The sequence below is a fragment of the Solanum stenotomum genome, chromosome 4 (assembly GCF_019186545.1).
Source record: "Solanum stenotomum isolate F172 chromosome 4, ASM1918654v1, whole genome shotgun sequence".
Lineage (NCBI taxonomy): Eukaryota > Viridiplantae > Streptophyta > Magnoliopsida > Solanales > Solanaceae > Solanum > Solanum stenotomum.
Genome location: NC_064285.1, coordinates 13,091,767 through 13,112,176, shown reverse-complemented (window position 1 = coordinate 13,112,176; position 20,410 = coordinate 13,091,767). Strand labels below are relative to the sequence as shown.

The window sequence follows — 20,410 nt, the reverse complement described above, 5'->3', positions numbered from 1 at the left end:
TAGATGAGGAAGTTCTTTCTGCTTTTCACGAGGGTTGAAGCAATTAGGAAAAACGAGTTAAAAAAAATGTCCATTTCCATTTCAAGAGAGAGAGGGAAATCACTGGTGAGAGCTCTTGAGCAAACTAGCTTAAAGATATCCCAAAAAAACAAAAAAACAGGTAGCTTAAGGACTTCTGTCCATAGTTGAAAATAAAAATTGAATCGAAATAAATATGCAACCCTAAGCCAAATTAGAAGGAAATATTTCATATTCTTACACGTTGCATACTGATCACGGGTCAGCTGACAGCTATTGACTTTAATCTCTTTGAAAAGTTTTTCTTTTTAATATAAATGTTATAATAGGAATAGGTATATACAATCCTACTTAGAATAGGTATTTCTCACAATAAGTGATCTCTTTGACAAGTCTTGGCAAAGAAAAAACGCAGCTCACACTTTGTCCTTCAATTCTTCATCTAAATTAGCTTCAAAATATGTGATCCCTATGCCTGTGATATTGTTTATCAATTGAATTAACTAGACAGTACGTTGAGTGTCTTTAGAAAGTACGATGGAGAACATTCATGATCAACAGATTGTAGCCTCACAAGCTTCTAAGAATGCAAAGAGAAGGTAACACTAATAGATTGAGAAGAGGAGATACCTCCCATAAAAGGGTATCTTGGCTTTTGTGGCATTCTGCTTCAATTGATCGAAAGCACCAGCTCTAAATGTATCAGCACACACTAAAGCTGGTTTCCAACCTTTTTTCTGGTGGTAATACGCATACTTTGTACATGTTGTTGTTTTTCCAGACCCTACAATAATAAATAATAAATAAATAAGGGCATCCATTTTAAACAGTGAAAAAGAAGAACGAGAAAAATGGAAGGGGATTAGGCTTGTCTTCACTCAAATTCCTATAGCCACTTTGAAAGTGACTTAGCTAAGTGATATTCACCAAATTGCTAAGGTATCATATGATATAAATCTAGAGTACAAAGTTGTATCAACTCACCTTGCAAACCAACAAACATGACAATACTAGGTTTCCCTTTTTTCGGTGTAAAAGAAGGCTTCCCAGGATCCAATATTTTGCAGAGCTCATTAAAAACCGCCTATACATGAGAATTTTTTTATCATAGGTCAATAAAAGAATGTGACAGAGTTGTAAAAAGCAAGTGAGTGTGTATTTGCTGGCAGTTCTTTTTTTTCCCCATTCTTTCTTCTTCAAGTTCAACCTGCTGTGACCATTTCTTGTTCAGCCTTTTTTCCCTTTTTCTTCTCTTATTTCTTCTTCAGCTTTTATTCTCCTTTTTCTTCTCTTCAATAGAATAAACATGAGATTTCTTTACCTAGTCTTGAAGATTGTCACACGATGAACTTCATGCATCATTAGAGCACCTTAAACTTTTATAAATCTACAGTAAATTTTGTTTGAAGTAATATTTGGGGGTTACATTTGAAAGTGTATCACATACTAAACAAGCAGAGGTGAATGGAGCTTTAAGGTACTAGATTCATTGAAACACAATACTTTTTGCGGAGCATTAATTTATGTGTCAACATCCACTAAAATTGCAATAAATAGTATATATAAACCTATAACTTTAAGAATATAATGTGTTCAAGATTGAAAACTTTGAAGTTTGAACCAATAAACCTTAAAATTTATATGAATGTGTTGCTGAGAATGACTTGCTAAATTCAGAAGTGTGCAACAGATTCTATGAAAATGTTGCTCAGTCGGTCCATGATATTACTGAGCAAGATATTATAACAAGCATCTTAACTTACAAGAATTTTTCGGAATTTTTCATTGGCTATTGCACAAAGAAAGACAAGGTCACTAGATAAATGAGTGTCTATCTTTATAAGTTTAACTTTTAAGTTAATTCTTTATACTTATTAGCTTTTGAATATTTTTCTACTTCCAAGTTGAATGGTGGTTCTTTCATTCCATACTTACAACATTTCTGCCATCAAAGTTCTAAGTCTAACTTGTATATCATTCGAATGTGAGAGGAACTGGCAGCATAATTGAACACGTAAGACGGAGCTTGCAGCTTGATTGAACATGTAAGATAGAACTGGCAGCGTGATTGAACATGTATGACGAAGATTCAGTATATATAATTACTAAGCAAGGTTTCAATTTTCGGTAAGAAAAATGAATCCATAATAAGCAAAGAGTTTCAAATTACTAGAACCAATTCAACAATGGCTTGAAAACCCCCAAACTTAAAATTAAACAAACGAACGAACCTGTTGGATGATCCTACGCTTGTTATGTCCAGCAGCAAGATCGTCAAGATTAACAATTTTCTTAATATTTGTGGTCATATCACGAACAAGCTTAAACTGAACATCAGCTTGAAGAAGGGCACGAGTGATTTCATTGAGGCATTCGTTCAGAACTTTCTCATCAATGATTGTAGCATTGCTCATCTGCTGGAGAGCACGCGATATGCTCCCTCCTAATTCTGCTAACACCATCTTGAATTAACAAATTGATTATCGAATCAAGAATTGGAACAGAACGATCGCTAATTAGGGCTAAGAATAAGAATTATGAGATAATTTTAGGGTTTTGAGTGAACAATTCCCCAAATGATGAATGGGGAAGATAATCTTGGTGAGGATGGAGAGGTTTGGAACTGAAAAATAAAACACATTTAGGCTGCTGCTACAGAAACAGCTAGTAATATTTTACTATTGGCATAATAGTACAAATGCTCGGGTTCGACTAATATCTATGTTCTCTAATCCAGACGATGCACAGATAAATATTTAAATTTATATATAATTGAAGTATTGAATAATTTGATACACATTCTTTATGGTATCCTATTTAATAATTTGTGGTTTTATATGACGTTCTATGTGTATTATGTTATTTAGAACACGTGTGTTTACTAGTTCAACTATGTGCATATTCAAAGTTGGAGCGCACGGGTGTCTTGAGGTTAAGTTAAGGATCACTTTTATGTATTACTCTCTCAATCTAACAATAGTTGTTCACTGTTAACTTGGCACACCACTTAACAAACAATAAATAATAGGGATATTACTATTTTATCATTTGACTATATTAAATTTCATACTTTGAGAAATGTGTGAGATGATAAATAATACTCTCCCACTTCAAATTAATTGAATTATTGAGGTGTTTTACACTCTTTAAGAAAAGAAGATTAAGACATAAATTAGGCTTAACTTTCCATTTTTACCCTTATTAATTATTATCAAATTTATTATTAAAATAACTTAAACATTAATTAATAACAAATTCCAATACTAACTAATGAAGGGTAAAATTGAAAGAACATTGTAAAAATAGTCTTGAAAATTGAACAATTAAGTTAATTTAAAAATAAAAAATGTCTCAACAATTCAATTAATTTGAAATGGAGGGAGTATTTAATAGCAAGGGTAAGATAGACACAAAAGATAAATTATCTCTTGATTTTCTAAATTGGACAAGTATTATTGGACGACTATTTTTAATATAGTGGACAACTATTGTTGGACGGAGAAGGAAGTATGTTTTTATTAATAATTTTATTATTGACGATTCGTAACTAAACTAACTATAATTTGAGTTTGCTATAATGTGTATCAACTATATTTTCCGGTGCATATGACTAAAAATATAAATATAAACTAACTGAAATTGAGTAAATCGCACAATGTGATCTTTTTAAATGTGATAATTGAGTTAAAATCACTTCATAAAATATTCAAATCTTCTGGTTTGAATTGAGATTCTCAAATATTACTGTTGCAATGTTTATTCTGAACATTCAAAGTACAAAGATGAATTTTCTTATACAAAAATAAAAATCAAACAGATTTGCTCAGGTGTTCTTCATCCACAATCATACATGTTTTTACTCTTCAAATTATGCAAATACATTCTTAAATTTATTGTATTGTGTTTGAATTTTGTATTTATCGATTTGATAAATATGTATTAATTTACCAGCAATGTTTATCATAATTACTGATTTTCAATCTTTGCATTGACATTGGTTGTCGCATTATCATGACTTATTAACTTTCGTTCGCCATTCATATAAACTTTTGATTTGCTTGTATTTTTTGAATTTTGCAAAATTATATAACAATGACAAGCACACTATTCTGATAAGATATTTAGGGAAATGGAAAGAAGAAGATTGTTATGTTGAATACATGATAGAAGCAATTATGTTAAGGAAATATATATCATACAGTTAATTGATTGAGGTAATTGTAAACCAGTTTGATATTGATTTGAGATTAAAATCTATCAAAATGAAATACAAGGTTGAAGATAGTGATACACCTCTAAAAATACACAACGAGATGAATGGCAGAGTATATGTCTAATTAAATAAGTAAGCCAAGGAGTTTGGCAAGTATCCATTACACATAATATATTCAATAAGGATATCAAATATATTGTATTCTGTCATACAAACGCTTCAAGGAGAATGAATAGACGTTAATAGATACATTTGATACACAAATACTGGTGATTGTAGTTGTTAGCACAAAAATACAGAAATTAAAATGAAATATAGTTAACTACCATCAATATTCAGCTAACAGAGGTATGAAGTATCATGCTAGAAGCTGGTTAGCATCAAAACCTTCATTACACAAAAATGCACAACAAATACCTTTTGCCTATTAATAGAAGTAATTCATTGATTTTGCATATATATTATATTGAAGGCAGCGAAAAATTCATACCCAAGGAAACAAGATTATAATATGAACATCAACATTCAGCTTGATGATTTTAGACCTTCATATTGGAAATTTGGATGATGTCCTCGGTGTGCAACGTCATTGAAATCATCAGTACAAGTTGGCATGCCCTAGAAACCTTAAGTACAACTCTCAGATATGACAACAGATATAATAATACGTTCAGTAAAACATCTGATATCAAGGTTCACAAGTGCCAGAAGGAATGCTCTTTCTAGGCTCCATCTCTTTCTTTGAACATTCGGCACATTAGAACACATCTGATTTAAATCCAAGAAGAGAGTTGCTTTGCTGAGCTTGCCGCAACTGTGTTTTTAAAGCATAATTGTTCATCTGTGAAATGACAATGAAATCAGAAAATCGAGAGTTGTGAAACTTTTATCTTCTTCAATTCCCTAAAACTGAAATGTACCTTTTTTATTTTTTTTACATCAGCAGTTGCATAATTGTCAATCTGAAACATTTTTCTAGTAGAACGAAGATTACAAATAGTTTGATATGAAGACATAAAAGTTGCCATGAAACAATAGCAAAAAAGTATTATCAGATGATAAAAAGTCGAGCAAACAGGTACTAAGATATATTACAAACAGTTTGATTTGAAAGGCATTCCATTGATCTACTAGACCTAAATCCTAAAATAGTTATTGCTAACATCTATGTAGTTTTTCATCCCTTCTCTTAAAGGCATTTGATATTAATTTTGATTATTCTGAAAATATACTCAGGTAATTAAGAGGTTTATCCCTCTATCAGTTGTTAGGTTATTTGTTGTTAGCCATATGCCCATATTGGAGGTTAGATTTCCAGCTTTAATAGCATCGATGCTGACGCCTGCATTTAGTTAGGTTCTTTTTTGTTAACAATATGGAGGTTAAGTTTCCAATATTAATAACAATCATGCTAACGTTTGTACTCATTCTTACAGAATTAGGCAAGGGTGCCAAAGTTGCACTTGAGCCGAGGGTCTTTCGTAAACAATCTCACTACCTCGTGTGTATACTCTACCCTCCTCAAACCCCACTTGTGGGATTTCACTTGATATGTTGTTGTTGTTGGGAAGGGTACCGACGCCCTTTTCTCAGTGCAACGTATTTCAGCAACATTCTCTTCCTTCCAATTACTGTCAATCTCTCCATTCACATTGAAAGGACTACTTCCCTTATTGATGCAAGGAATGTCACACAGATAAATTTAATTTAGCTATACAATTTCCTTTGATAATTCAATACGTACCCGTTTATCCAAGAAATGTCTGCTTAAGAAGACAATTCTAGAGTGCACATGTATATTGTTTAAGCAACTACTAATTTTAACATGAATATTACCAAAAGGGTTTGGACAAGCAATTACACCAAGAAAAGTAATCAGGCCTTCCATTGGTGAAGCAGATCAGCAAAGGATCTCAAAGTATCGTGACAATATAAAGTTCATTGCAATTTGTCGTAAGTCATGGCTAGGAAGAGGAATTTATGAAGGTAGAACATTTACCTCAAGAGTTCTCAATTGCTCTTTACCCTGAGCAATCAGCTGCTTTAATTGCTGCACTTCCTGGCTCCTTTCATCATACTCTTTCTGACGTTCATGTTGAATGACCACTGCCCTCTTGAGAATGGCATCATCTTTACGAAGCACTTCTATTTGCGCTTTCAACATTATATTTTCCTGTTAATTGATGAATAGTCAACACCCAAAGGAACAAATAAATGTAAGTAAATAAACCAGCAGGTCAAATTGTGGCAATTCTCACGAGCTGAAGCACCACAACCTTGCATTGTTGCTGATAAAATCAGGTAAACGAGTCTTGGAATGTATAGAGAACATTACTAACTATTTTCTTACCTAAGATATAGTAGTTATACCCAAAAAATTGTGATCGTGATTTCCTGCCCCTAATCCTTGGCAAGAAATTCATTTTCTAGACACCTAGAACTCATGGATTAAAATGGAAACATGCATTAACAGTACCAACCTTGTGAAAATTTTGAGCTGCCTCTGCACCTGCACGCAAGCTAATGCATTTCTCTAAGCTCTCCAACAGTCTAGTAGCTCGAGCCCTGGCATCATCTATGCTTGTAGCAGTCATCATTTCCCGTACAAAACAATCCACCCATTCTGCACCATCGGCAGGAAAATTGTTTTCAGCTGAAGGATCTTCTGACTGAGCGGCCGGCCCAGTGGTAGGCTTCATACCTGTCAATTCTTCATGAAAATAAGAATCTTTCAATTGAAAATATTTGGAAATCACCTTCCTGATTAATCAAGGATTAACATAATGATACTACAATATGCTCCCCCCTCCCCCCCCCCCCGCAAATCCCACCAAGAGAAACGCAAATGCAAAATTTCAACTTCTTAACTGTAAATTTGAGAAGTGGTAAGTTAGTGATAGCTAGTAAGGCACCAGAAAGACAGAAAGACAGAAAGACAGACAAACACTAGTTAACTTTCAATACGTAGATGTATACAAATAATTGCATGCACGTGAATGGACAGTTTTCATACACATGCAAATGACCTTCAGATTAAAAGGTGTCAAGTGGTGGATAGGGTCAACCTTGGACAAATTAAAACAAGTTGAGTACATGCTGTCCAGCGTTTGATTAGGTCAAGATGAATTGATAAACGGGACATAACCAAAACTACCAAGCTCAAGTTCGAGGTTGGACAGGTTAAAATTTTACGAGCTAAAACTGAAAACTCCAAGGTGTCAAATAAATGGGTCAGGTCAAATTTGGGGGTTAAAGCAGGTTGGAATTACTATAAACGTTACACTCCAACCCGCCCTAATGTTGATTTGATCAATTTGGATTGATGTCATATCACAACCAGCCGTATTACATTTTTGATGGGTTGCACTTTTATGGACCAAATTTGACACCCCCAACTCAAGTGAACTTATATCTGTAACAAATGATAATTGCCAATTACAAATTTCAGTATCTGTTGCTGACCAAATGGATGAGCACCATCATATCCTTCCAAAAAACCTTTAAGTAGTGTTTTTTCTTTGCGGGGGTGGGGTGGGCAATATGAGATCCTTAATAAGTATGACAGGAAACAGTCCTACATGCCACTGATATATTCACCAACTGGATATACATCTTTTCGTTCATTAATAATGGCACATATTTCTGTCAAGGATGATACAATTGTACTTCTCGCAGACCAATTTTGCACTATTATGCAACTTAAGAGACAATTAATAAGAATAAGGTGGACATATACTTGATCTTAGCCAAAAAGCCAAGAAAAGTATACATTATTGTGTATATGTGCGTGCATATATATGTTTTTCCAATTTAACATAATTAGGATTCATCACCTTGAATTGCACGGAGTAACTATGAAAAAACAAAACTTTTGAACATCACTTCAACCAGCAACCTGATGAAGGGATTGTGTGATTATACGTACCATTTCTGATCTCTTTTGTATTCGACTTTCCATCTGAATATCTGAGGCATAGCTCATGCAGGCTCCTAATAGCAGCATCCAGGTCATTGCCAGATTCTTCCAATGCTTTCTCAAGTAGCTGACAGTATTGAAAGCAAAATAATTGTTTTGATGACTCATTAGACAAAATACACCACAAGGTGTTTAACAGACTAAGTAATCAAATAAATCTCTATACTTGTATGTTATAAGAATGGCAACTTGGTGATTCTTACTATTTCTCATACCAGAACCTTTTTCAAGATTCAAAAGCATTGAAAATACATAGAAAAAGCAGGTTAATACTGGATACGGTACAAAAAGAGGATATTTTTTTCTTGGGGAAACCCGGTGCACTAAAGCTCCCGCTATGCGCAAGGTCCGAGGAAGGCCCCGACCACAAGGGCCTATATTGTACGCATCCTTGCCTTGCAGAAATGCAAGAGACTATTTTCAAGGCTTCAACCTGTAACCTCCTGGTCCCATGAGGCAACTTTACCAGTTACTACAAGCTCCCTTCCCTTTGGTTACATAGTGTATACTTTATACTAATATACATATATTATATGTATGTATACATATAATATACATATATTATACATACTACTCCCTCCGTCCCCATTTTATGTAAGGTACTTTGACTCGGCATGGAGTTTAAGAAAGGAAGGAAAGGAAGACTTTTAAAACTTGTGGTCTAACATGAATGATAGAAATTTGTGTGGTTATAAATTATTTCATTAAGGGTAAAGTGAATATTTCAAAGTTAAATTGTTACTTAATATACAAATGTGTCATTCTTTTTTACACTAACTAAAAAGGAAAGTAAGTGATATAAATTGAGACAGAGGGACCGGGTGGATACGTAGTCTATGTTGAGAATATAATCAAATAATAAAAGTATGCTCTAAGCTTTTAAATGAGATGACACACACTCCAATATGATATAGAGCATGCAGAGGTCCTGAGATCGTTTTCACATGCTTGACCCATGAAAAAGAATCAAGCCCACACGTGAGGGGTTGTGTTAAGAATATAATCAAACAATAAACTTGTGCTCTCTCTCTCTCTCAAAGTTTAAGTTTTTAGATTTCAGCCATTTTTGATAAACTAGATGCCTCTATGTTGGTAACTATCCCAAAATAAGTAATAAACAGTATTATCACATTCTACTACTATTACTACGTCAACAATTAAACAGTAACTAGAACCATCAGGAACCAAGTGAAATTTATGAATTGAGAGATGAGAAAAGAACAATACCTGACTATCAATATCAGGAAATAAAGCTCTCAGCTGATCGAAGTGAATTGGAGAGGTGCTGTAGGAAGAAGAACGAAGCTTCTTCAAAACCGGAGATGATGCTGAAATCGGCGATGGCGATTGTAAATCTTCGAAAAAGGATCTCTTGCGGCAAATAATTGCAGCCATTGATTAATCTCCCTTACAGTGATTGAGATATTGATTGTTTGATCGGGAATTTAAGGAGTAGGTCGGTAGGTTTAGGGGATTTGAAGCTTTTCTTGAGCTGTACTCCGCCTGGAGGAGGTGAGTCCCTTTATATAAGAAGGATTTTGTGGGCTGTTGAAAGCGGTGAACGTTGGCAAAAGGGATTTTCGAAAATATGTAAATGTTGTCAAGAAAGAAATAAAGGAATCCAATCCACTAGTGGGATGATTACAAGTCAAATTGTAAAGTCAAACAGATTTGATAAATCAAATTAGACCGCGAAAAATATAATTTGTGGTTTGGTTTGATTGGTTTGACGGTTGAAAAAAACCCGATCACTCTTGATTTGGTTTGGTTTGGTATTAAAAGAAAAAAGTCAAATCGAAATCAAACCAAACCGACATAATATATATATATATGTATATATATATAATTTTATTTTATTTATAGATAAAAAATATTATTTAAAATCTACTTTGTTAATATTTTTAGTTAGTTTATAGTTTTCAATGTTTATATATTTTATTTCAAATTTGGGCTCGTAAAATTTGTAAATATTTTATTTTATATTAAGATCTGAACTTACAATTATATTGTTATAGTTTTTCAAATTCGAAGTTAACAATTTACTTTGTAAATATTTTGTTTTGTATTCAGTTTGCATGTAGCCTTTTAATCTTATTAATTTCACATAATGAACGTTGATATTTCAAAAAAAATAATTTGTACTCTTGTGAATTTTACCGTATTTTCGAAAATTTCTATTCATTTAACATTTTTTAAGTTTAGCTTATCACACAGATTAGTGAAAATATATTTAATCTCTTTTTCAAATACTGTATAGTTGTAAAAAAATGAAAAAATCGAAAAATAAAAAATAACCGAAAGAACCGACTATAGCCGAAAAAACCAGCTTTATGTGGTTTGATTTGATTTTTAGATTTAATAAACAAACATAATTGGTTTAGTTTTTTTTTTAATGAAAAACCAAATCAAACCGACCTATGTACACCCCTAATTAGTACTTATAATAATGAAAGAATATAAGAAAAATTAGAGTACTAACTCCTTTATTTGGGATGGATTAAACCTAGAAAATAATTGGAAATGAGAGGTTACATTCTCTTTGAAATTTAAAAATTCTTAATGCCAACTAGTTTTGTAGTGTCAACTTCATCAGTAATGTAGTTATAATTGAATTCTAAGACTTGGGCAATAATTTACAATTGCCATTCAAGTTCCCCAAAAGATCTAAAGAATTAAAGTAGTAACACTCCTCCTATTTTTAATACTAGGCATAATAGTACGTAAATATATCCTTTTAACTCATATTTATGCTCTTTAACTTTAGGTGTGCACAAGTAGACATCATACTTATATAAAGTTGAATAAATAGACACTATATGAAAATTTCCGTCGTATGTGGTGTCCCAGGTGTATTATGCTACATATGACACATATGTCTACTTATTTAACTTTATACAAGTTAAAGTGTCTACTTGTGTATACCCAAAGTTAAAACGTATAAATGTAAAATGAATTCAAATTAAAAGGTACATTTATGTGTTATGCTAATAGTATTAAGTTTTGTTATATTTAAAACAGAAAGGAGAAAAAAAAAACTGTACCAAAATCTCTAAACACTCACTTACAACAAACTATAACAAAAACTAAAGCTGACCAAAGCAAACATCCAAGAGATGATAATAATTTGTAGCTATTTGATCTTACAAAACTTGCTCTGTTGAGTGTTGAAATGTGTTGTACTGTTTTTATTGGCTCTGTTTTAGAGTCCCCACAATGTCCAATCCCTGAATCCAACAATGTCTCTAAATCATCTCCAAGCCCATTTTCTTTATTGTAACAAAGCCCTTCATTATTTGAAAGCTTCATTTTCCTTCTCATTCTCCAAACCATGTCTCTTTTAAATGGAATTGGACCACTCAACATGTTATTGTTTAGCCTAAGCTCACTTATGTTATTTAAATTACCAAAACTCGATGGGATCGAGCCATTTAACTTGTTTCCATCGAGATGAAGGACTCGTAGCATAGGTAATAGGCCTAGTGAATTTGGTATTGGACCTTGAAGGTTCATGTTTGATAATCCTAAAATCATTAAGTCGTTGAAACCATCAAATACGTTATCCGGTAGAGTAGCTGATTCCATTGGATTTCCATTGAGGACTAAGGTTTGTAGAGAATTCAATTTCTTGAGTAACATTGGGAATGGGCTTGTTAGACTATTGTAGCTTAAATCCAAAAGGATGAGGTTGTTTAAGTTGTGGATTGAGTCAGGTATTGAACCAGAGAGGCGATTACGGCTCAGGTCTAGCTTTATAAGCGAATGACAGCTCATGAGTGTGGATGGAATTGAACCCGTAAGGTGATTTTGGTTGAGGTCCATGATATTTAACTGAGCGAAAGTCAAACTCGGAATTGAACCGGTTAGTTTGTTGTCACTCAAATCTAATGACCTCAAACCGGTGATCCGGCCCAGAGAGATTGGTATTGAACCGTTAAGATTGTTTTTGTGAAGATCTAAAACTCTCAAATGAGTTAGGTTACCCAATTCATTAGGAATGGGCCCTGTGAACCCATTTTCCCTTAAAACTAGTGTTTGCAAAGTGGGCCCTAATTGGGCTAGAAATGCTGGAATGGGCTGAGGATTGTTACTAAAGCAACGATAGAAGAATAAAGTCCGAAGGTGTGGAAGTTTCCTAACTGAAGGTGAAATGAACGAATGACTCGAGTAACACGTAGGAAATGCTGTGTCATCAGACAATGCGCCGAAGGAAAGTGACACAACATGGTACACATTGTCATTATCCGGCATGCACTCAATACCATGCCATCGACCACGACAAACATCAGGGATATCGGTGGCCCAATCGTTCCCCGTAGCCCTCATAATGTCGTAAACGGCTTCTTGCTCATGAGGATCGGTTCGTGCACGATTATTATTCATTGAGAAGCCAGTTTGTGGAGCATCAACTAGAGCTGAAGGTGCACCGGAATCCGACATTATAACGGTGAATGACAATCCTAGAGGAAAGAAGAAAAAAGATAGTAGTAGTGTTATTTGTATTGAGAGAAAAAGGGCCATTTTGGACTATGAATGAAGTGACAAACTTGGTTGTATTTGTAGGGGTGTTTTATAAGTGACATAATATAAATATTTATGGCAATGACCAGGTTGGGGAGTGTGACAAGTGAATGAACATTGGTGGGTGCATAAATTAAAGTAGGATAATAATGGATTCACGAGTATGAGGAGGAGATGAAATAAATGCATGAGTTTATGTTGTTAATGAACATTTAATACTGTCACGGGGTTTGAGCCTGCTTCTACGTCAGTTAATCTAGGCCCACATACAAGTAGGCTTGCTTGGGTTCCATCAAAGGATCTTAAATTTTGGGCCGAAACTCTCAATTCGAAATGACGTGTGGTGTCTCTAAAAGTGTTCAATCTTAAATTTTTGTTTTTCGCTTAATAGATTTTTTAGAAAATATTTTAATTTTAAAAAATAATTTAGGAAGAGTTTATGTTGCTTATTACAAATAAATTATAGCTTTTACCTATAAGAAAGAACGTATGGTCAATTGAGCAGGTTCACTGTCTTAAAATATTCTGAATTTTTTATTTAAAAAACTAATTTATATCCACAACTTTTGCCCATCAGAAACAGAAACATTGCCTAGCGGTTTTTTTAGGAAAAATTGTATAAAATAGCAAATTATCAATTCAAATTAAATGTTATAACCATAGTTTCATTTAATTGTAATCCGTAGCAAACACTTGTTATTCGCTTCTCTCCCCAGAGAATCTTGCTCGCTAGTCTCCCTCGCCTCTCTCACTTTATACAAATACAAATGTATAAATTGCGTTTGTATTTGTATAAAGCGAGAGAAAATTGTATATACAAATACAAATACATATATTTTCATTAGATACACTTATAATTATACAAAGACAAATCTTCCCCTATCCGTTCTCTTTTGCCTTTCTCTCTTTCTCACTTTATACAAGCACAAATTATGCAAATTACAATGTATAATTTGTGTTGTATAATGTGTTGTATAAAGCGAGCGAGAGGGAGATTTGATATAAAAATATTTTATTTTGATTTAGTGGTACACAACTTCAAATTTTATGCAGATATACAAACACAATCATTGATACATATACATAATAGTTATATATATATACAATTATCTAACCGATATACATATACAATCACTGTGCTTTTATACAAACGAATGTCTGCCTGCGATTTATACAAATTTGATGCTCCACAACAAACATAAAATTTGTTATGCAGTGCAATTAGGCAAACTATAGCTATAACATACAAATATGATTTTTTATGTTTGCTAGACCTAAAATTTCCTTTTTTTTTTTTAAGCGAAGACTATTTATATTAAATCGGTTAAGCATGATAAAAAAATCAAGACCATCCCTTTTTAAGGCCATTTGTGAACTTAATCCCCTGTCAAGTCTATCAAAATGAAATGTTTAAGAAAAAATAGAAAGAATAGGGGTCATTCATGCAAATGCCCCTATTTTAGGTGGTACTCAATTTTTTATTTTTAAATTTTATTCTACAACACTTTATGTTTATGTCGAGCGATTTAGGTCTGAATAAATGAATATTATGGTCAATAAATTTCCGTTAAATAAGCTGTATAAACAAAAATTAAAGATCATCAAATTTAAAAACAAATGTTATAGGCCACTCCAAAATAAAACTTCGAAGAATGATGCAGGGTCTAAAAGATTGAAAATCAGAATTAGAGCCCGTTTGGATTGACTTAAAAAAGTAACTTTTAAGTCAAAAATAAAAAGTCAAACTGAAATGACTTTTAAGTCAAAAATAAAGAGTAGGGGGAGACCTACTTTTGGTTTCTGTCTTATTTTAAGTCATTTTAAACTTATTATAAGTCATTTTTGAACTTGCCAAACACTTCCTAACTTATTTTAAGTCATTTTTGACTTATTATAAGTTATTTTTTATAGGCTAAATGGTCTGGTGGATCCTTGTACTTGTACCTGTTTGTATTGTGAACCTTCTACTTACCCCTTTGTTATCTGAACCCCCGAACTCATTTAAACTCAACATGTTGAACCCTTTCAACTCATCGTGACTCTCAATCGCGCTGATGTCACATTCCATGTAAGATAAATTTTGCCACATCATTTTTTATTTTTTATAATAATTTCTTTTTGGACAAAAAATCATAAAGTTTTGATTCAAACTTTACAAATTTTTTTTTAATTATTCTTCTAAATTAAAATTTTGGGTCACCCTACATAATCTGCCATTTTCACCGTGAAAAGGCCCAATCGCCGGAGAAATTTGTTGTTGCCACCACTCCTCTTGCCGGCGAGACCACAAATACTCTCTCCCTCATCTGTCTCCGTCTTCGTCGCACACTTTCGCCATTTTTCTTACCTCATCCTTCTCCAACCTCCACAAATCCAAAAACCATAAGCCGCCGTACCAGCTCCTTGCCCCTCACCAACCTCGTTCCCCCTCTCCACTGTCTTCCTTTTTCCGTACCATCGACATCTCCTGCGAACCACTAGGGACCCCTATGCTCTCCATCCTTTCCAGCGTACCAGAAGGCCAGAAAATTTCTCGCTGCCTCCGGTGTACTAGCATACTCCTCGCCGCCTCTGGTGTACAAGACCACCTAAAGAAGATGAAAGAAAGAAAAAAAGAGGGTTGGAAAAAAAAAATGGAGATGGCTGAAAAAAGTGGGTCGTTGGGTGAAGAAGAAGGGTTTCAATTTTCTTTTTTATGTTTATTATTTCTCTTTTAATTTAAATATTTTTAAAATTTAAACATGATGTTCACTTGCCTTAATAGGCGTGTGGTCTCAGTCTCTTGCCAACTCAACCATATTAATGCCACATAAGCATGGTCAACGGTTAGAGGGTTTGATATATTGTGTTTTATTAAGTGTAAGGGTTCAGATGACAAGTGGGTAAGTAGAAGGGTTCACAATACAAACGGGTATAAGTAAAGGTATCCACTAGACCATTTCGCCTTTTTTATATTTGTCAAACACTTTCAGAAGTAAAAAACTGACCTAAAAGTAGATTTGACCAACTTAAAAGTAGTCGCAAGTCTCAATAGAGGTCTAATCACCTCTATTTTGTTTTTCTTTTTTAAATAGAGGAAAAGACAAACTTAAATCTTAGGTTTTTTGGGAGAAAATTTGCAAAATTTATTTGTCCATAAAACTTGTCAAGTTTTGGCCGAAAATCAATTGGCAAAAACCCAAGATCCTAAATTCTAAAAAAAAGAAAGAAAGAGAACAAGTGATTTTGAGAAAAATAATAATCTAATTTTTGGATTCTTTTAAAATTTACAAGTTTTTATATTTTATATATAAAAAGGGGGAAATTATCTAAATACACAACTTATTTTACCATATTCTCTAAAATTTCATACCGTTTGAAAAAATTACAAAAATCCCTACTCTCTCCTATTCTCAGATACATCACTTTTCCCGATATATCGGGACATACGCGATGTACCGATACGTTGAGTGATGTATCGAAAACCAAGAGGTGATGTATCAGGACGTTGAGGGATGTATCCGAAACCAGGACGCGATGTATTAGGACGTTTTGGGATGTACCCTACTCTCTCATATTCTCGGATACATCACTTTACACGATGTATCATTTGGATACATCATTTTACGCGATGTATCAGTCAGATACATCACTTTACACTATGTATCGGGACGTACACGATGTATCAAGACATTAAGTGATGTATCTGAAATAGAGACGTGATGTATCAGAACGTTGAGTGATATATCCGAAACAAAGACGCGATGTATCGAGACGTTGAGAGATGTATCCGAAACCGAAATGTGATGTATCGGAATGTTTTGGTATGTATCCGAATTCAACCAAATTTAAGAGATTTTTGTAATTTGGAAAGGAATAGGGATAAGACCCTCATCAAAATGCATTCTTACTAAAGAAATTATTCATAGAATATGAGAAAATTATATTAAAGAATAATAAATTACAATCGTTCTTATTATTTAATTTTTACATCGATGGATCATTGCAGCAAATTGTAATAACAGTAATTTTATTATGGTTTTTGGATCTAGAATGTTGAAATTGAACTCATTGCTTTCACTTTGAACTAGGTGTAAATATTGAAAAATACAGAGTTTTATCAAGAGCTTGTTTTTGCTGCATGCCAACAGTGAAGTATCAAAGTTGTATACAAACCAACCAGTAGAGACACCATAACTAGATACTTCACAGTATAAGGTTGGAGATTCAAGTGTTTCCTTTTAGTAATTCTAGACATTTTCTTTATCACAAAGGTAAGTAGTGGAAATCAAATCGACACACGTGTGAAAGATTTCCATCGATAACACTAAGCTATGAACAGCAGTCGTATATATGTACTGAAAGTTATTCCTCAGAATCTGAATATGGTGGACAAGATCCATCATCTACATTGGCTAGTGGATTATACTCGGGAGAATTTGGATCAATGCATCCCGGTACTAGATCAAGATTGCAACGATCACCCTGCATTAGAATCGTGTCCCTTCTAATCAATACTAGGTTTGAAATGAAACTCTTAACGTCCCTATAAAGAGAAACATCGAAACAGAAAGATAGAGAAAGATGATCTACTTACTCCGTCCACATTCAAGTTACCAACCATAGCACATCTTGTGATCAAGATACTCGAGTCTGGGAAGATTGCCTTGTCACAGGCACCCTCCTGGCTCAACTCTTGTGCTAGACCCTGCATAACAAAATAATTCCTCAACAATAATGACATATCACTCTTCAAAAGAAACTACAAGCATCACACAACTAGGCTATGCAGTACGAATACTACACCCTAGATGGCAAAAGTCCAGTGGCTGATAGCATCACTAGCTAAGGCTCTGACACCCTAGTACATGACGGTAACAAGGAATCCCTTGTGAACCACTAAGGACTATACCTTGTTCATATATATTTTTTCCTATTGCATAAGAGTAACATCGATAAGTGATAAAGAAATAAAGAGACCAAATTACCATCCCACAAACGACGTGGGACTCCAACAATAAGTCCATACCAAAATTTGTATTGTAATTCATCGCGCTTGCAGCACAATTCAAGAACCAAACTTTAGGCAATCAGTGTCATATAAAGAGGTCAAACTCGTTCATAGTACAAGTACCTCAGTTTGTTAACTAAAAGACTAGAACTGAATGTTTGCTACCTCAGTGAAGAATTCAGTTGGTTTATTTCTCCAAGCCTTGGGGACTTGAAATTGTAGTCTATAGGGACCATCCCATTCGGTTCCATTTGTGAACGAGAAGATCAAACTAAGAGCTGCAAACAAATAAATACCATGTAAAAATAGGAGACAGAGATTTATTCTTCTAAAATGCAACTTAAAGGGAAGTTTCTTAAATAAAAGTTTAAAACTCACCATGCTTGGGAATACATAACTGAATCGTATAAATAGGAGGATCGGCTTTTCCTCTGATTTTCTGGAGCATTATCCTAGGTTCACCACCGCACATGATAGGCTGGTTGAAACCTCCTGAATTCGAGTCTCAAGAATTCAGCATTTTGGTTCTAATTTTAGAGTGTGTAGCAGAATGAAGAAAATTGCAAATAGGAACGAAACCTGTTGAATATGTTATGCGAATTTGAAATAGACATGAACTTACCATTAAAAGCGATTCCAAAATCTTCATTAGGAACCATATTGTTTGCAGCTGGATTGTAAAAAAGCTTCAGTCTCTCTCCCTGTCAAAAAGAAAATAAGCAACATTTAGGACCTCGATTAATAGGCATTCAGAAACGTTTTGTTAAAAAATATATATTCATTTATTCGGATATTTGAACATACTGCAGTTGGGGGAAGACCATTCATTGTTTTCCAATATACTGGTGATTTTCCAAGGTCAAATTTAGCCCATGAAGGAAGAGCATATCTGTAACACGAACGTTGGAGATTGTTAAACTTCCATAGTTCTATATCATGTACACATAGATAGAAGAATATGCTAACTTTCTATGCATACAGAAAGTTATAGAGCAATTACTTTCGTTACACTTTCAACATATATTAAGTTACTTCATCCAATTTGATGCTAACAAAATTCAGTATGTCTCATTAGAAGGCGGAAGACAAGAGAACGGAGGAGCTTACTCTTTGATTTCCTCTGCAGGGGAAGTTGCAACGGCCGCAGCAACTATACCCTTACTAATCCTTACTAGTTTCCTTGTAGCTGGATGATATCTTCTCATGTGCGCGCCCATAAAACTTGTAGCTGCATTTTGAATATACAGTTACATTAGAGAAATGAAATTATGCCAATGAAATGGCATTAACACAAGTATTATAGAAGATAGACATCTTAAAAGATACGGAAGAGCTCAAAGAGCATTTGGCTGAGTTCTTTTTCTTTTGGTAGGTTTCCTACCCCAAGCGTCCGTACCGCTTTGGACCCCGACTAATTTGTGTGTTAGGTCAAAATCATTAGGCAAATTAAACTTATATCAGGGAATCAATTAAACTATGCCATAATTCCTAAGTCGTTGGGATTGACTATATGAATCCTCTGTACTCATTGTACTATATTTTGGTTCTTATTCATTCCAATACAAAAGAAGAGTCCATGCATACATAATATCCCAGGTTTTTATTAGGATTGTAATAACAGGTAAAGTGATCTTCAAAAAATTATCCAAATTACAACATATTAAAGTAAATATATGCAGATCAAGAAAAAGAAAAAAAAGGACACGGCAACAAGGTGCACAAAGCATCTCGCATTAGCAGAGTTCGGGGAAGGGCCGCATCCGGCTCAAGAGATGTGATGTAGACATGAGCCTACCCTAATTGTAAGTATTAGTGACTGTTGTCATGGATCAAACCCGTGACCTACATAGTTCACACAGAGACAACTTTGCTGTTGCCCCAACGCAGCCCTTATCACATATCAAGAAAGTTCTATAATAATGGTTGAAAAAAGTTGAGACAGAAAAAAATTGGTACAAAATTATGTATCTTACCATATATATTTGAAACAGAGGGACTTGCATTAGTATTAGAAGCAGAACGAGTTGCAGAAAATAAAGAGGGACTTGTTGATGCTGCAGCCATTTTGGAAGCTGTAGGATGAGAAAGATAGAAATTGTTCCAAATAAATAAAAGAAGGATAACATATTGCAAGGTATAAATTGGCAACCACACAAAATACAAACTTTTTTTTTTCCTCTTAAATAAAATATCTCTTAACCCCAAAACAAGACAAATCACTTCATTTTCACACTTTAGCATGAATCTTCCAACTCCCAAAAAATCTTCATCTTAAAATCAACTAATTCAATTATCACCAAAAGTCTAAAGACTGAGATTTAAATGCTCAGATATTTTTCCTGATTATATTGTAGACATAGAGAAATACGCTATTAAAAATTCTCAAATTATAGAAAAAATTCAGAGAGAACAAACACAATTGCACCCACATTGTTTATCAATAAAATTGTGTTTCTTATATTTTGTTTGTGGTTGGTTATAATCCATACATTAAAATTTGTTATAAGCAAATTGACATGCCCAATTAGGAGTGGTCATAGTATGGTATATGTCGAATTAATATATCATATCAAAAATTTTAATATCGTGATTTTGGTATTATGATATTTGGTATGGTATATGATATACATTTTAAATTTTTTGGTATTTGATATGATATCTGATATATATATATATATATATATATATATATATA

The 20,410-nt window shown here is 33.7% G+C and overlaps 4 protein-coding genes across 4 annotated transcripts; all 4 read right to left on the bottom strand.

Moving 5' to 3' along the window:
• Positions 1-562: 562 nt before the first annotated feature.
• Positions 563-2,690, bottom strand: LOC125862332 (signal recognition particle 54 kDa protein 2-like). The gene is made up of 3 exons (XM_049542381.1): positions 2,250-2,690; positions 1,003-1,102; positions 563-802 (listed from the first exon to the last, which is right to left on the bottom strand). The coding sequence occupies exons 1-3, from the start codon at positions 2,478-2,480 to the stop codon at positions 624-626; spliced, it is 510 nt and encodes a 169-aa protein (XP_049398338.1). The 5' UTR covers positions 2,481-2,690; the 3' UTR covers positions 563-623.
• Positions 2,691-4,658: 1,968 nt separating this feature from the next.
• Positions 4,659-9,776, bottom strand: LOC125862324 (uncharacterized). The gene is made up of 5 exons (XM_049542375.1): positions 9,435-9,776; positions 8,157-8,274; positions 6,712-6,932; positions 6,231-6,404; positions 4,659-5,072 (listed from the first exon to the last, which is right to left on the bottom strand). Exons 1-5 carry the CDS (start codon positions 9,600-9,602, stop codon positions 4,989-4,991), a joined length of 765 nt encoding a protein of 254 aa, XP_049398332.1. The 5' UTR covers positions 9,603-9,776; the 3' UTR covers positions 4,659-4,988.
• Positions 9,777-11,192: 1,416 nt separating this feature from the next.
• On the bottom strand, positions 11,193-12,749 carry LOC125862298 (protein TOO MANY MOUTHS). The gene has a single exon (XM_049542342.1). It carries the CDS (start codon positions 12,723-12,725, stop codon positions 11,265-11,267), a length of 1,461 nt encoding a protein of 486 aa, XP_049398299.1. The 5' UTR covers positions 12,726-12,749; the 3' UTR covers positions 11,193-11,264.
• A 4,011-nt stretch (positions 12,750-16,760) lies between these two features.
• Positions 16,761-19,862, bottom strand: LOC125862317 (protein POST-ILLUMINATION CHLOROPHYLL FLUORESCENCE INCREASE, chloroplastic). Its single transcript, XM_049542365.1, has 8 exons — positions 19,689-19,862; positions 18,823-18,943; positions 18,520-18,604; positions 18,338-18,416; positions 18,094-18,207; positions 17,881-17,993; positions 17,302-17,412; positions 16,761-17,189 (listed from the first exon to the last, which is right to left on the bottom strand). The coding sequence occupies exons 1-8, from the start codon at positions 19,777-19,779 to the stop codon at positions 17,070-17,072; spliced, it is 834 nt and encodes a 277-aa protein (XP_049398322.1). The 5' UTR covers positions 19,780-19,862; the 3' UTR covers positions 16,761-17,069.
• Positions 19,863-20,410: the final 548 nt, after the last annotated feature.

Bases quoted from the DNA above. Each gene is read 5' to 3' on its own strand.
- LOC125862332 (XM_049542381.1), bottom strand. From the start codon at position 2,480: ATGGTGTTAGCAGAATTAGGAGGGAGCATATCGCGTGCTCTCCAGCAG. The intron at 1,103-2,249 runs GTTCGTTCGTTT...TCTCATGTATAG, and splicing joins AGCGTAGGATCATCCAACAG to GCGGTTTTTAATGAGCTCTG. The intron at 803-1,002 runs GTGAGTTGATAC...TTATTATTGTAG, and splicing joins CATGTTTGTTGGTTTGCAAG to GGTCTGGAAAAACAACAACA.
- LOC125862324 (XM_049542375.1), bottom strand. From the start codon at position 9,602: ATGGCTGCAATTATTTGCCGCAAGAGATCCTTTTTCGAAGATTTACAA. The intron at 6,405-6,711 runs GTTGGTACTGTT...ATCAATTAACAG, and splicing joins CAGCTCAAAATTTTCACAAG to GAAAATATAATGTTGAAAGC. The intron at 5,073-6,230 runs GTAAATGTTCTA...GTCATTTCACAG, and splicing joins AGCAATTGAGAACTCTTGAG to ATGAACAATTATGCTTTAAA.
- LOC125862298 (XM_049542342.1), bottom strand. From the start codon at position 12,725: ATGGCCCTTTTTCTCTCAATACAAATAACACTACTACTATCTTTTTTC.
- LOC125862317 (XM_049542365.1), bottom strand. From the start codon at position 19,779: ATGGCTGCAGCATCAACAAGTCCCTCTTTATTTTCTGCAACTCGTTCT. The intron at 18,944-19,688 runs GTAAGATACATA...TTCAAAATGCAG, and splicing joins CTCTGTTTCAAATATATATG to CTACAAGTTTTATGGGCGCG. The intron at 18,208-18,337 runs GTAAGTTCATGT...ACTCGAATTCAG, and splicing joins TTTTGGAATCGCTTTTAATG to GAGGTTTCAACCAGCCTATC.